The sequence below is a fragment of the Strongylocentrotus purpuratus genome, unplaced genomic scaffold, assembly GCF_000002235.5.
Source record: "Strongylocentrotus purpuratus isolate Spur 01 unplaced genomic scaffold, Spur_5.0 spur5_scaffold_21, whole genome shotgun sequence".
Classification (NCBI taxonomy): Eukaryota; Metazoa; Echinodermata; class Echinoidea; order Camarodonta; family Strongylocentrotidae; genus Strongylocentrotus; species Strongylocentrotus purpuratus.
The window spans coordinates 26,812,494-26,829,347 of NW_022145607.1; the positions used below are offsets into that span (position 1 = coordinate 26,812,494).

The window sequence follows — 16,854 nt, forward strand, 5'->3', positions numbered from 1 at the left end:
GGGCTTTGGTTAAACATTGGTTTCTGTGTCAGATATGCATAATTTATTTATTTTGGTTGCAGAATCAATCTTATATGTCACTATTGCGCCATTCATGTCTCTTTATTTTGTGTGAAGTGCTATTACTATCATTAAAAACGCTTGTATATCACAGGGTATGATCTTCAGTCCCGAATGCTGGTTTTTGTGTAGGGCCTAGGGGCTAACAATGTAACATGTGTAAATAATCATGACTCTTGACTTGAGTCTTGTGTTATCGTTAGAAATTGAATGCACACCTAACTTGAATATACATCCTTGTAAATGAATTAAAGTGCATCCAATAAAATGCATTCTTTATGTATACATTATGGATTAAAGAAATTCACACTCTAGTCTAGACCACACATAGGAGCATCACTATCTTGGCTGTGTAGTTAAGTAGCTAAAAGCTGTGCTTTTGATTCTCAACATTTCAAACACCACTGTACAAAACTCAACTGATTTTCACTAAAAATCAGTACTTAAGTGACAATTGATGACACCTAAATAGCAATAAAATACATATTTTTAACTTACTGATGTTAAAAAGAATAATTTGAAATTTCAAATTGTAAGTCTAGTGTCAACCTTTGCTTACAGCTGCATCGACATGATTGTGTACAGTCTATGCAATATTGTGTGGTGTGTATATTTGTGTATGGGTCTAATAATACCTGCCTCACAGCAAGTATGCATTAGCATTGACTCTCTATGCTTGCTGGAGTGACTAGATCTAGATCCATTAAAAATTATAGACTACTATTATTAAAACTAAAAATGAAATCATTGAAAATATCTCAGGCTCTTAACTTCTAAGGTTTAAGGGGGGAAAAAAAATACATTTTAAAAATTATTGTTGGTTTGTTTGTGTATTTGTTTGTTATATTTGTTTCTTTGTTTCCATGTGCAGGGCAGAAGGCAATAGAAGGTGAATTGAGGTCACATGGGGTTAATCACCTTGGGACTCCAGAGGTCACTGTATCAGAGGGTTTCACTGTGTCCGATGTAACTAAGGTAAGGTAACACTTTGATTTGTATTAAGACTATTATCCCAGGAAATAAATTATCACCCCCCCCCCCCCCCCCACCCATACGCACATAAATACATTGTCCCATGCTAGGACATCTACCTTCACACACACATAGCTGCATTACTATCCTGGCTGTATTACTATCCTGGCTGTGTATTAAAAGCTGTGCTATTGATTCTTAACATTTAAAACATCAACTTTACAAACTCAACTGATTTCACTCAAAATCGGTACTGTAGTGACAATTGATGACACCTAAATAGCAGTAAAATACAAATTTGTTTAACTTACTGATGTTTTAGCATACATGTACTGCAAGGTTCTTGAATCATCAAAATCATAAGAAATTTAGCCAAGTCTTCATAAAGTTAGTAGCACTGTACACAGAAAGATGTATATGGGACTACACACACGTGCGCGACACGTGCATTTCATATCTCTCAACAGGTAAGAGATGCACTAATTTACCAAATATATCAATTAGTAGGCGGTTTCCCATCAAAATTGTTATCATCATGTAATATTCAAAACATATTCTTTCACATGATTGGTAATAAGAGCTTCCATTTCATTTTTTGAAATTGGGGCATTTCCAATACTGGTCTTTACCTTTAAAAAGAATAATTTAAAAATTCTAATTGTGAGTCTACTGTCAAACTTGATTACAGCCACATCGTCTTGATTGTGTGCATTTGTGCGTTATAAGTGTATTGACTATCGATGTGTGCAAATGCTGCCTATTAGCACGTAGTGCAGCGCTAGAGGTCAATACACATTAGCATTGACTCTCTATGCTTTGCTGGAGTGAGGCAAGGTAACGCTTTGATTCTGTAACTTTCTGTTCATACATTCAAGTGTTTATTTGTAATTTATTAATTTTTGTTTTTGTTTTTTGTAATCTAATAATTTTCTTCTTTGCTAGCTTTCATAGGAAATAGGAATCATATTTTGTTGGTAATATGTTGAGCTACAAACACTTGATTAATTTCTTTCTTGTTTTTTAAAAATTCCTTAATAGAGGAAAATCACAGTGGCCTGTCCGGAGAAGAATGTATCAGCACAGTTTGTAGCACCGAGCACTGCTCTAGAAACTGTCCACAGTAAGGCTGTGAGTATAAATTACAGAGCAATAATTGATATTATTCTAAAAATTAGGGGCACTACCGGTATATTCATGGCACCATAGAGATATGGTTTTGTTGGAAGCAATTGATTTCCTTCATTTTCTGATACCTGTATTTGAATATACCAGTAACAACAATGGTAGAACATGACCTTAGAAAAAAAAAGTTTGCTTGACACTCCTGCATTTTTGTGAATAACTTATTTATTTTATTTTATTGGAATAAGTATTCATTTTATATCAGTTTCATGTGTTGTGTGATAATTGGTAAATATATATAGTAAACCCAAACTGAATATTTTTGTTGTAATTCATCACAATGTAATGATGTTTGAGTATTGATAGACAGTTTAAGGTTACAATAGTGACAAGAGTTGAGATTGCTCAGTGAGAAGGTGAGATGGTTCAGTGGTAGAGCAGTGGTCTTGTAACTGGAACTCCCAGGTTCAAAACCAAGTGGATTTGCCAGTGCCCTTTGGTTTAAGGTGATAATCCCTCATTACCAAGTCCCTCAGAGAGGAATTGAAGCTGTTGATGCCCTAGTTGCTTACTTACAAACAGTAGGCCTGTCCTCAACAGCTCAAGTTTGCCAAATGAAATAACCTGCTATTTTCAGACTCGAGATATTATCCTGAAGCTCGAAATTGCGTCTTCACCACACCGATACGCTCATCGCAAACTAGCTCGTACAGGAGCAAATTAGCCCGCTATTTCCCAAATGGCGGGATATTTTGGAAACAAGACCAAGATTTCTTGGAATATTTTCTTGACAAAATATCCTGCTAATTGCAACTGCGGGCTGATGAAGACGCAAATTAGCTGGATAATTTACAATCAGTCTAGGGATAGTCAAATTAGCAGGTTATTTAGCAAACTTGAGCTGATGGAGACAGGTCTAAACAAACGCCTTCTTATCAGTCAGGTATTAAAATACACCGAATCACCACTGTGTTACAAATAACCAGAGTTAGGAGTTAAGCCAAAGCACTTGGCAGGTAAGCAAATCTCCAACATTTCCATTGTGTTTGTTTTTTATCAATAGATTAACAGTTTGGATATATCTGCCGGAGGGGCTCTAGGTGTATCTGCCAGCTCTGATGGTTGTCTCAGGATATGGGAGACAGCAACAGGAATTGTTAGGGTGAGTCGAAACAGAAGTCCATTCTGAATTTTCCAATGTCACGTTTACGTTGATCAACTGAAATTGGCAACTCCTAAAAGCCTAATGACCTGCATTTCCAGAGATATAAATGGTGATTTATGTCATTGTGGATGTAGGAATAAAGCTACGTCGTAGAGGGGGTGTCTTAAGCGGATGCTCTCGATTACGTTAGGGTTAAGGATTAAGGATGATAATTTTAGATCAAGATATCAAAGGGCATGGGATAGCATGAATAAAAAAAAGAAGTTTAAAGTTTTTTGTAATTATGGTACATTATATTGTTTGCCTGTAAGATAATACTATGACATCAGAGTTGTGAAAATAAGAATGAAGTAGATTTACTTTTCAAGTATACTGTAAAATGAGATACATTTGCATACAAGAATCTTCATTTGTAATGTCTGAGTGGACTCGATTCAGGAAAGTCTGATGTTGTAAAATGATTGAATTCCAACACTGAACTTCACAACCGTAGAAATGGCCATTGATAACGATTTGTGAAATTTTTCAGGTCTTGAATTATCTATTGATACCGCAGTTATGAAAACTTTTAAACATTTTTGTATTTGACCACAGAGGGAGCTAGAGGGTCATGCGGGTGAAGCAGAGACATGTCAGTTCTTCCCGTCTGGGATGGTCGTCTTGAGTGGAGGACTGGACACTCAGCTGAAGGTATGGTCCGTAGAAGACGGGAGCTGTCCAGTAACGATGACTGGTCACAAACGAGGTGGGTAGCTCCTTCATTATCAAATTGGCAACACAACATTATTTTTCTCTTTCAGTGATGACATTCTGGTAATAAAATTATGATGTAACATTTATGAACAAATGTTACCAATGACTAAGAATAATAATATATCTTTAATAATGTGGAAAGGATTTTGTAAAGACCTTGAAAAATTAATGTTTGCTCCGCAAATTGGCAACAATAATTTTTTTTCTTCAGTGATGGCATTCTCGTAATAAGATGATGAACTAACCTAAATGATTACTTGTAAAAAAAACATGTGAATGTCTCTTTGATATTCTGAGCTTCTTTTTTTTTTTTTACATGTAATGCTACGGTCACAAAGTTTCGTACAATCGATAATTTTGTAAGAATCTCCCTGTTTTTCCATTGTCTTCCCGAATTTCCATTGTCTGAAAGTCGTTCATACGGCGTTCATATGATGATGTTATGATTTACAAAATCATTTTATTTCCCCCGTAATTTTGACACCATGTTTTATTTCAAGTCCGTTTTTTTTCCTTTCCAAAAAGCTTCCAAAACTGGGTATACCTTCTTGCTTTTCTTATTTTAGACAAACTATAGAATATGCAATGTCATTTTTTATTTCTTCAAAGACTAATTTTGTGCATTAATCCGACTCAAAAATTTTCTTTAACTGCATCCCCTCCAGGTATCCAAGACACTGCCGTCATAGACAAAGGAAGGAACGTCATCTCTTGTTCATTGGATGGGTCAGCAAGGTTATGGGACTGCGGTCAAGGAAAGTGCCTCGAGGTCATAGGTCAAGGGTCAGATGCAATCAATGGCTGCGCCGTGGCCCCGGTTTGCGACGGTGTAGATCTCGGCGCCTCGGGTAGCCCTTCGTGTGAGTAGTGATCTATACAGATCTTTTACAGTATGTTGTAACAGGGTCATTAGGGACTTTTAGATTTGCGTGGACTTATACGTGTGACGCCCATTCAAGGCAGTGCATTAAAAGGATGTCGACCGTAGCAATCCACGTTATCGTTGTGCAAATCTAAAAGTCCCTATTGCCAGTGTTTGGACATACATGGCGTTACTACCAAGCAGAGGGCACTACAGAAATTTAAAGACCCTGTCGGAAGGGAAAAATGAAATAGATGAAATATATATCAACATGAAGCTTATAAGCCAAAGATTACAATAATATCAAATATGTGCTACTTTAAGTGTCTGTCAGATGGGTAAACAGCTCTCTGAAAACTCGAAATCTAAAGCTTTGAAAATCAGAAGTTGAAAAAAACTATACATCGACTTGATGACAATATCTTATGCGGAGTACGCATATTCAGAATGACTTTGCATTGATTAAGCACGGCTCATAGCCTCAGCTAAATACTATAGGCGAGCCAATTGGATCCTCAACTTATGTTGTCACCTCAACGCAGCAAATTTGACCCCTGTTGACCCGTAATTTGGTGGGGGTGTGGTAAATGAGGTTCTAAATTGCTCTTGTGCAATATTGAAAGGAAATATATTTTTCACTCCTTTATATTTGTATTATACGTTCATTCAGCTTTCCATTGAGGGTTTTGTTCCGACTTTTGTACATGTATAACTTTCAGGCCTGATAATTACCTGACTTAAATCAGTTTCCTGATTTTATTTTATTTTTCCTGATTTTTTTTTTTCTGTCCCCCGATTTTACCTCTATTTTCATTATTTTCCCTTATTTTCCCAAATTTTCTTACTCAAAAGGGGGGAATGCCGTTAGATGCCATTTTTTTTTCCTGAATCCTTTTTTTAATTTTACTCAAGGAGGGGTTGAGGAAAAAAGATAAAAAATATCACCTCTGAACTTTTTTTCTTTCATTGTAAAGAAAGGATTACATCATCATTTGTTTAGTCGTTGTACTTTGGTTTTGATCTTTTTAGCTGAACGAGAAGTAGGCACCGATGGCAAGCTGTTACTCTTAGCCAGAGAAGGAGGCAGTCTGGAAGGCTATGGGTTAAAAAGTAGACAAAAGGTCAGTTCAGAGGTCAAGGGTCATCTTGAAAGCTTTTGGAAATCATGTCAAAGTACTCCATCTGTTGATACTGCATTTTAGCAGCATGAAAGTTCCACTTGTATTGGTAATATTTGTGTTTGAAAGTTGAACTTTTGATCTCATTATAACAATATTTTACCTCTCAATGCTGACTAAAGCAGTAGCTGAACAGATACAAAATTTGGACATGATCGTTTTTGTATTGAGATCACAAGTTTTCTCAACTTTCAAATATGTGATGTATGTAGTTCACATCATAAGCATCTGTGTTGGATTACTTGTAACCTGATGTATAGCTGGAGAAAAGAATACCCATATCATTACCGTAAATCTCTGTGTATAAGGCGCACTTTTTTGCCGCCGAAAAAAATTGAAAGTCTGGGGTGCGTTTTATACACAGGTACACAAAAGACTCACCACTCGGAAACTAGAACAGCACTCAAATTTGTCTGTCATCTTGGTTTGAAAGTTATCTTTCTAATAGATCTCAATATGTAGTGTATAGTAATAATTCATCCAATCTTGCTTTGGCGTACCACAAGGTTTTATCCTAGGTACTCTACTGTTTTTAATTTACATTAATGATCTTACACATTCTTCTAAAAACGACATTGTTACTTTTATTTGTGACAAGTTTACAAGCACAAATCGCCGCCTTCAACTGCACCTCGATGTTAAATGAAAGTCCTTCCCCGCGTGTGTTTTCGTTTCGCCTTCAAAATAGGGGTGCGCATTATACACAGGTGCGCCTTATACATGGAGATATACGGTAGGTAGCTTGGCTGAGGGAACCATTTTGATTAATTATTGCTAAATCCAAGTCTGTATTTTTTTCTCCAAAATTCATTCAACATCAAGATGTTCTGTAAGACTATTTTTCTATTTTGATGGATTCTTCATTAACAGAGCTCAGTTTGTCTGTAATAATTATAATAATAATAATGATGATGATGATGATAATAATAATAATAATATTGATAATAATAATAATGATGATAATTATAATAATAATAATGTTTATAGTACTACTAATACAAATTTTAATGATAATACAAATGATAATAATTTTAATACAAATTTTGATAATAATAAAAATAATTATAATAATGAAGATGAGGATGATGATGATAATGATAATAATTAAAATGATAGTTCAATTCATTTATTGCAGCTATTATACAAATGAACTCTAGTTTTGAATGCATTCAAACTTCATCTCACATCTAACAGGTTTTCAGTATGTCTGGCTCTTCTCCGTTCAATTGTTGCACGTTCCTCTCATCACAAATCCTGGCTGGAGGAGCAGAGGATGGAAACATCTATCTTATCGATGTCAGGAACACAAGGTGAGTTTGAAATATCATTTAAACCAGAAACTTGATTGAATTTCGCAAGTAGTCGAACTTTGCGAAAGTTTAATGCCACCAAAACTTTTGAGTATTGACATTCAATGTTGTGTGATTCACATCGTATTCTTTCTGCGTATGTGGCTGTCCTAAGCATACCTGAGTTTGGTTATGCAAATTTTCTGTGTTATACAGTATCCAGGAAAGAGAAAGCATTGTACCAATATTATTTTGGAATTTTTGCGATAGGATAAGCCCATGTTGCTGTGTCTGTTTTTGCTGAAACTTGTTGCCACAACAAGAAGATGCACCAGGACTTCTTACCATGGTTTATAATAAACCGAAATTTAATTTAATTTAATGACGTGTATGCTACACTCATTTAGTTTTTTGTGTTCCCTTTCTTGTTTCAAATCTCTTATTGTGATCTAATCATACAACTATATGTCCCTTTCTCTCTCTTTCTCTAACTTTAATGTTATATTTAAGTATTGTTGTCTTTAAATAAACTTCTATTTCCCCACAATCCTGTGTCATCTGTTTGTGACTAATATAGGTCAGGTTTTAGTGTGGGGGGGGGGGGGGTGAGTAATTGTATATCTGTATTTATACATCAGTGAAAATGAAAAAAATATGACTTTTGTAAATTTATTCATTGCCAATATTACATGCATGTCGCTGCCAACTATTTCTATTTGGGAGGAATGATTCATACTTTTCAGCCTTTAAGATAAATGTTCTCAACCTTGAGTTCCTATACTTTTCTAATAAACATCTCCGTAAATTTTGTCTTGAGAAATTCCTAATTTCCACTTTAATAGGTTGGCAGGTATGATGATATAATCAGAAGGTACATGTATTATGGTCTGATGACTTTCAGGCAATTTCTCTTGAAATTCAATACCACAACCTATTCCTAAGACTTTTTTTTTTTAAAGACAATAATCATTATTCCCTGTCTCTATACAGTGAACCTCAGTCTGTGATCCATCAATCGGCATCCCCTGTGAAATGCATGCTGGGATATCAAGATGGATTCATCGCCAGCACAAGTAAGTTTATTGGTAAAATAAGTGTTGATGGTATGTTGCTTGTTAGTTATGCTTTGTGAATGCACCTGTATTGATACTGCTCATCAACAGATACCTGTAGCAGAATTTTTCTGTTTCTCAGCATTTGATTTGTAAATCACCTACAGGTACTTGCCGGAAAGACCTAGTTAATGATTGAACGGCCTAGGTGAACATGAGGAGTGTCTCCTTTCGCCATTTTGAATATGTATGTGTGCCCTACCCTGTATGGGCGTGTCTCCCATATTACAGACTACAAGTAGTTGCCTAGAAGACCAAATTCATGAATGTTTCCACAAAGGGAAAACAAAAAATATTATACTACCGGTAACTTCACAATACAGTAGACTTGGGTCCAATCAGTTTTGGCAAGGAATTTTTTGCTCAAATTTACTTTCTGTCGTTGTCAGACAATTTCCCGCAGTCGTGGATCTCTTGACTGTGATGTTGCACGGCACAAGATTTAACGGCCAGAGTGAATGCGTGGAGTGTATGCTTTGGCCCTTTTGTCACAGTTATGTGTACATATGCAGCTAACAACGAAATTATTCATACCCTTACCCAGTTTTGTAATTTTTTTAAATATGGGGAAAAAGTGGTTTGCCCTAATTTATGTTTCTTGAGAATGTGACATATTAAAGCTCACATCTAAAAGTATTCAACAAAGGCCCTAATTCAACCAGTCCAACTTTCATTCATTTCAAAACACAAACATGTTCAAAGGGTGATGTGACAATGTTTAGTTTAGTTAAGTTTATTTCTTTATTAGAAAATCATACTCATGATCAGACGGCCGGCCTAAGAAGGTCACATAACATAGTTATAAACAATTTAACATGGTAGCACTTATAAATATAACATAATCACACACACAGGAAAAGAAAAACAATGTGTTAGAATGTAGAACTTTAAAAGCAACGTTTTTTTCTCTGTATATCACTGTAATAATGAGAACTCCAATTATTGAGCAACGGACATGTGTACCTACATGCATGTCCTTTGGCAATACATTTATCTACATTTGCCACACTCGACCCAGGTGAGGTAAGTTGGTACCTGGTAGGAATCAATTCCTTGAAATCCTAGAGTGCCATAATGGCAGCCGTGCTAAGGCTGGGATAATAATTGTGGAGGGCCAGAAGTGTCAAGTTTGACAGACATGAGCGCTAAACAAAGAACCAACTATTTTTATTATTATTATTATTATTATAAAAGATGGCGGATACTAGCGTCCAGCACTACAGAAGACATAATAAGTTATTGTTATATTGGATATCTTATTGTGTACAGTACAGGAAATTCAGACTTGATTCCTTCCTTCTATCTACCTCAAGGCCATCTAATGTTACAAAAATATTTATGATATATCTCAAGACTCATAAGGTTATGCTGTACAAGGCCAGTAGGAAGTTGCCTCTTCTAGTAGCTGTCACGCGGCCAACCAATATCGCTTTTCTATCATTTCAAAACTAAAACACCACTTAAACCCAAATCTGTGTGTCACGTACAGAAATGTTGGAAACAGTTTCAGATGCTACTTTGTTTCTATCTTTTTGTGCCAACGTACTTTTTGAAGCTACAAGATGAGGAGGCGCTGTCATTAAAGCATATAATTGATAAGCCCCCCCCCCCCCATCCTTTCTAATACCTTTGAACGATTTTTAGATTTTATTTAATAATAAGCAAGATACTGACAATTCTAAGCTACTGTGATTCTTTTTTCTTTTGTTTCTTTCTTTTCTCTTTAAGTAGAATATTTAAAAGATGAGAAGAAAAAAAGAATTTCCATCCTTATTCAGGATATTCGTTTCAGCTACATGTAGTCCACCTTTCATTGTGGAGCTACAGAAATAACAAAAATCATCAGTTGTTAACTGAAAGTGGAGCAATATGGGGGACACATTCAACAAGTTTTATTTCAAAATTCTCTTCATTACCAGACCTAGATATTATTGTCGTTAGTATCCTTCTTTTTCCTTCAAGAGAGAGCTTGAGAGAGCTTGGGGTTTTGTTATTAGTGGAGACTATGTTGTCATGCATTAGAGTTTTTGTTTCTTTTAAATTTTACAGGTAACTGTACTTTATGTCTTTTCTTTCATATTTAAAAAAAATAAAATTTAAAAGGTGGATTGCATAATTCTGAGAGAGAAACAAAATCATACATCCGCTTCTCAGGGATTATGCTCTAGTAGAAATTTGCCACCAAGGTCGGATTTGCCTTGTAAGAGTAATTATTTAATCTTTATTTATTTTGTTTGTTTTGTTTAGACTAGAAAGTAGATTGACCTCAAGTTACAGCACATGATCACGTAGTTTGAAGCAATAAATTTTCAAGGTCAATTTAATACATAGCATCCTTGTATCTATCCATTTCAACCAGGATTTGGACTGCTACATGATATTCCAAAAACAAAATTTAAAGTATCTGTGGATACTTTCGAAATTTTCAGAGAGAGAGAGAGACACTTGCTTAAGATTAGATTATAAAGGGAATTTCAATTTTTTAATGTAAAAACTTTGTTTGATTATAAACTTTAAAATTTAGATTAACAGATTAAAGAGGATTTAATTCGAGGGAAACTTCATCTGGCAGTAAGTTGACTTAAAAAATGGGAACAAACCAAAAGAAAAGATCGGTGAAATTTCTAGGCAAATTTCATGTAGGATAAAAAGGTTATGTTCAAAAATGGCAAAATGGCAACTCTACAATAACCTAAGCAAGCAGTGCTTCTTTTGTTTTTGTTAGAAGAGCCAATGGGAAGGGAAATCACAGAGGTTAATACCAATATGTGTTCCATCAGTCAAAACTTCAAGGGTTCACAAACTTTATTGACCTTAATCAATCTGATTTTCATAAACCATCAACAACTTTTTAAATCAGGTTATACTGCTTTAAATGTCAATTTTTTTAAAAATCAGTGCAGACTTTCCCTTTAATTAAGTAACAGGTTTTGAAAGATGGAAATTTTGTTAGGCATGATCATTGTTTTGCGGTCAGTACTCAACAATAGGTTATGATGTACAAGGCCACTGAACTTAGTGTTTTCACACTTGAGTTTTAATTACATAGGGAAAATAAAAATATCCATTCAAGAAAGGCTCTTAAAAGAAAATAAACCAGATAAATTCTTGTTTGCATGTTGGTCACGATTTTGCATGCTAAAAATCGATTGCACACACGTTCATTGACAAACAAGGTTTGGAAGAAAAGGTTAGGTTCTTGTAAAAGTTGAAAAAGGAATTTTGTAAGCGTTCGTAAAATGTTATCCCTGTAGGAACTATGGAGAAGTTTACAGTGGCAATTTCATATGAAAAATGCCCTGGAACTGCCCTCCTAAACAAATAATGGATCTGGTTCAAAGCTCAAAAGTCAGTTTATCAGATTGAGATATTAAAACATCTATAAATAAAAACACTTAAAACCTTCCAGAACTGACTTTTCATTTATCCATTATTAAATGTAGTTAGCTTTCTTCCAGATAGATTACAGTATTCCTGTTCATGTACGGTATATATTCTGCCTTAGTGGTTGTAATGTTTTTCTTCCCTTAAGGTACATTAATTCAGTTTGTAGTATTTGAAGAAGTAGTAATAACAATGAAGAAATAATGTTCACCATAACAAAAAGCATGTAAGATGGTAAAATATTTTTTTTAATGAATTTTCAATCTGTAGACCTGTGTGTCCAGTTAAATGCTGCCCCCTTGTGGTCATGTTAGTACATTTTGATGTATCTGAGTACCAAGCATAGAAAAAAAGTTCAAAATGGCATAGTGTAGTTTGGCTGATTGCTCCCTAGGGAGTGGAGAATGTGTGCATATCGTGTGCAGGCAGGCCTGAATTTGATGACAAGGAGGCACTATGGCTCAGTGGTAGAGCAATGATATTGTATTCGTTAGGCCTGGGGTTCAAATCATGTCAATGGGAGCTATTTTGGATGTGTTGAGCTCTACACATATTATGCAGAGTATTATTTTGATGTTGCAAATATCATTCATATAATTATTATAAGTATAATTGTTGTAGATGTCCTTGTTAACAACTAGCAAATCATTTCATTACTGTCCAGTATCCAGTATACTGGCTTGGAACCATGTTGTATTGCATCCTTCATCTAGCGTCTGATATTTTCAAAGCCAAAATGTCAAACTGTTTAGTACACAAGTCGATTTTCACCACACAAAAGTATATTAAAAAAGAGAAGAAAAGTAGGCTTATGTAAAAATCTTATCAGACCAATTAAACAAGCTTTTTAACAAGAAACCGTAGATTTAATGCTCCATTTCGTTAATGAGCTCTACATTGTTCATGGATTTAGATTACCAAGGCCATGACCTAGATGTTAGTACAAACATTGGCTTCCCTTTTTTTCATTCCAGTTTCGTTTTCACCAACAAAATTAGACATTATCTGTCTACTCTATTTATAACTTAAAGATAAACTTGAGTACTGGTAATGCGATTGCATTGTGAAAGAAAAGGTGTGGAATTGATCAGAAAAGTTGATCATATAGCATGTAAGTAATGGTGTGTAATGCAAGGTTCTAGAGTCATCAAAATCATCATAAATTTGGCAGAGTCTTGGTAAAGTAACAATCACTTACACAGATAGATGTATATGGGACAACACACATGGTGTCAGGGCTAGTACTACCCTGATTTCCTTTTCTTTCTATGCTCATTACTCAGCCAGTATACATTTTCTTCCAAAATTGTTTGGCACATGACATTTATTTGTAATCTTGAACATTCAGTGTAAGTTTCGTTAGATTCTGTGAGAATTCATTTTCTTTTTTTACCAGAACTCAAGTTTATCTTTAACATTTACATGTACAGTATTTCATGAAGAAAGAGAATCAGCTGAAAAGTATGTAAGCACTCTATTCTAGATTGGCAGCTTTTAACAAGAAACCTTTTATTTAATGCTCCATTTCGTTAATGAGCTCTACATTGTTCATGGATTTAGATTAACAAGGCCATGACCTAGATGTTAGTGCAAACATTGGCTTCCTTTTTTTTTTCCATTCTAGTTTCATTTTCACCAACAGAATTAGACATTACCAGTATTTGTCTATTTATTACTTAACATTAACATGTACAGTATCTCATGAAGCAACATAAATTCAGTTCAAGAGCTTGATACATTTTTAAGCACTCTATTCTTGATTGGCAGTACATTGTTCTTCCTTTGCTGAATTAATATTGTTTTATTTCCTATAATTTTATGAAATGATATTCAAGAATATACATCTCTCTGTAATTATGGTTTGATGTTTAAAGTGGAACCTTAATAGAAATAATGCTCAAGGGAGAATACATAGGTTATCTTTCAGCTGAGGTTCCCTTAGTACAGGTTTCAATAGAGAGAAAAAATGTCAAGAAACAACAAAAAACGTGGTCTTTCTATACAGGTGGCCACTATTAAAAGCAGGTTTCACTGTACATGTAACCCTGTGTTCTATATACATGTAGATACCACTCACAGCTGCATTACATTGTAAATATTTCATTATGTCATTATTTTGAAAGCTTTAATGCATGATAGATATTTTCTCTACATGCACAGAAACCTCTTTCCAATGTCCTTCAAACCTTTCTCTGTCCCCTTCATAGAAAAACAACATTTTGTGGTGATTTTAGAAAAGGAACTAGAGCAAGAGAGTCCTTTGTATGTCAGACCTTGGCAAACCCAGTTCAGACGTTTCAAAAAGCATGAGCTTTCTCTGAAAATAAGGCCACTGAAGTCGTGACTGTCGATAAAGGCACTTGATATGACAAAATGTACTTAAAAATCAATTTTTAGAAAGTGTTCAAAACACAAGGTCGTGACATTTAAGTGAAGTACTTGTTATAAGATACTTCAATGGGGATGACTTTTCTTCTCCTTCCTCTTGATTTTGTTTGTTTGTAGTGCTGTAAAATAATGGGATCAAATGTGAAGGATCTTTCAAAGGGGAAGCTGAAGTTTTTTTTAATATGTAATGGCAAATGCTTTTCTTCTTTGTTGACATATTTCAACAAAACTTTTATTTGCAAAGGCCACTATTTCATTTTTGTTGGAGACTTTTTGATAGTATTTCAAGTGCGATACACTTGTATTTCATATCATGCCTAAATGAAATATTATACTGTGAAACCTGTCTATAAAGACCACCCACGGGAGACGAGAAAAGCAGTCTTTATAGGCATGTGGTCTTTATGTACAGGTTCCTTTTATAGTGCATGTTTCAATGAAAATCCATGTCCAAGGGAAACAAAAATGGTCTTTGTAGAAAGGTGGTCACTAAAGCAGGTTTGCCCGTAGTTGAATTTACATGTAGTATGATAACAGGAGATTAAACATATGCATGAAGGAGCAATAGCATTAATACTTCCAATGCGGTGTAGGTTTACGTATGGGGATAGTTGAGGTATGTGTAGTTGTACCAGGACTGGTAGGATTAAATCAATACAGGCCTTATTACTGCTAGTGATAGCAGTAGAGATGGTTGTAGAAGTGGCAGTAGTGGTAGTGGTGGTAGTAGTGTTAGTGGCGGTAGTGGTGGTAAGGGTACATGTGATAGTTGTATCTGAGTAAGAGTAGGGGGGGGGGAGGAGGTAGAGGAAGAGAGAAGGAAAGAAGGAGGGGAAGAACAAGGAGGAGAATGAGGAGATTGGGAGATATAAAGGTGGGGAGCAGGAGAAGGAGATTGTTACAAAAAAGAGGGGGAGGAGAAGAATAGGAAAAGAAAGAAAAAGAGGAGAGGAACAGAGGGGATAGGAGAAGGGGAGGAGGAAGAGAAGGAGAAGAGAGGAGGGGATAGGAGGAGAAGGTTGAACAAGAGGAGGAAAAGCACCAGAAGAAGATAAAGAAGAAGAGAGGGAGGAGGAGAAAGAAAATGATACGATAATTATTTTTTTAAAGCCTCTAAAAACCTAAAATCTGATCTAAAAACTCTTTTCTTTGTATTATGTGATAACACTGGATTATGCGGCTTTGTAATGCATAGTGTATCAAAACGCACCATTGCTAAAGCATCAATGCTGCTATCTTTACGCATAGAACTTGTAATAACATAATCAATAATTAATTGCTTGCTTTAAATGAAGGACTTCCGCGGCTCGAAGGGGTGATTGATTATAATGAGAACACTCACAGGTGTTTGTGTGGCCTTGTAAAGCGCAAGAAGTCCGCAGTTAATGATTGAAAACCGGAGACATGTGAGAGCACTTTGCTGTCACGGTTTGGGAATATATTTGGAGTGATAGATTTTTTTTTCTTGAAGAGATGGGCTGATGCATCAATGAATAATGCATTGTGTGTGGATGGAGTATGAAGGAGAGTGAGACAGACAAAGGACAAGACGGAACAAGGACAGAAAGGAAGAAAAAAGTACCCCCCCCCCCCCCCCCCTTGAAAAATAATCGAAAAACCAATCCCCCAACTCCTCCACTTTGATGGAATTACCCCCTCTGTAGTTGTCTTTGTATGATTAGGATGATTTCAAAAGGATAATTTTCCAATGAGATTGTATTACCCATTGGGGATTTATTTTCTTTCTTGGTGGATGGGGGGGGGGCGGAGGGGCCTTATTGTTATAATGGGGTACAAACCTGTAGATGTCAGGGGTATTAAGGGGTAGCTGTGATCATGACATGAAAATGCATTTTTGTTTTCCCCTAGAAAATTGATCTGTTATCGATACATAACATTTGTATTTGTTCTAATTGGGTGTACAGAATCATGAGCATCTATATTTTACAGTTAGCAACTACTTTTGTCATACCCTCACCAAGTTTTTGTAAGTGTGAAAATTGATTTGTCCCGAATTGTCTTTCTTGAGAATGTGAAATGTTAAAGCTTAAAAGAAATCAACAAAGGCCCTAATTCATCAAGTCCACCTTTTATTCTTGAGTTCCAACAAAAAAAAATATATAAAATTTACAAGGGGAATGAATCATTAGTTGTATTAGCTGTATTTCCTTATATAGTTTTCCCTGGTTAGAACGAGAACAAGAACAGTCAGCATCTATTACTTTTTTCAAAGCACTGATATAATGAATATTAGGACACTTAGGACAAGGGTCAATGCTGTTCATCAACGTTTTAGTGATAAGTAAGGACAAAAGAAAACCTGATATACTGATTGATTTACTCTTCATTAGGGTTATTAAACAAAACAGAAAAGGTATCAAACCCAATTTCCAGGAACTGGGGGATATACAGTATGAATCACCGGCGTCTTTTTTGCACCTGCATGGCAGAGCGTGTTTCGGCGTGATTAAGACAATTAGAACACAGCGTGAAAGCGTGAAAAACGTAACGATGAGCCCACGTCTCCCGGGGGTTTGTGCGAAGTGGCCAGAGAATCGGTCAGGGTCAT

General features: G+C 35.5%; 1 protein-coding gene across 1 annotated transcript; it reads left to right on the forward strand.

Annotated features, from left to right (window-relative positions):
• Positions 1-215: 215 nt before the first annotated feature.
• On the forward strand, positions 216-8,548 carry LOC115927930 (proteasomal ATPase-associated factor 1-like). The gene is made up of 9 exons (XM_030994289.1): positions 216-219; positions 932-1,035; positions 2,071-2,160; positions 3,218-3,316; positions 3,914-4,064; positions 4,738-4,932; positions 5,964-6,055; positions 7,307-7,422; positions 8,392-8,548. Exons 1-9 carry the CDS (start codon positions 216-218, stop codon positions 8,531-8,533), a joined length of 993 nt encoding a protein of 330 aa, XP_030850149.1. The 3' UTR covers positions 8,534-8,548.
• Positions 8,549-16,854: the final 8,306 nt, after the last annotated feature.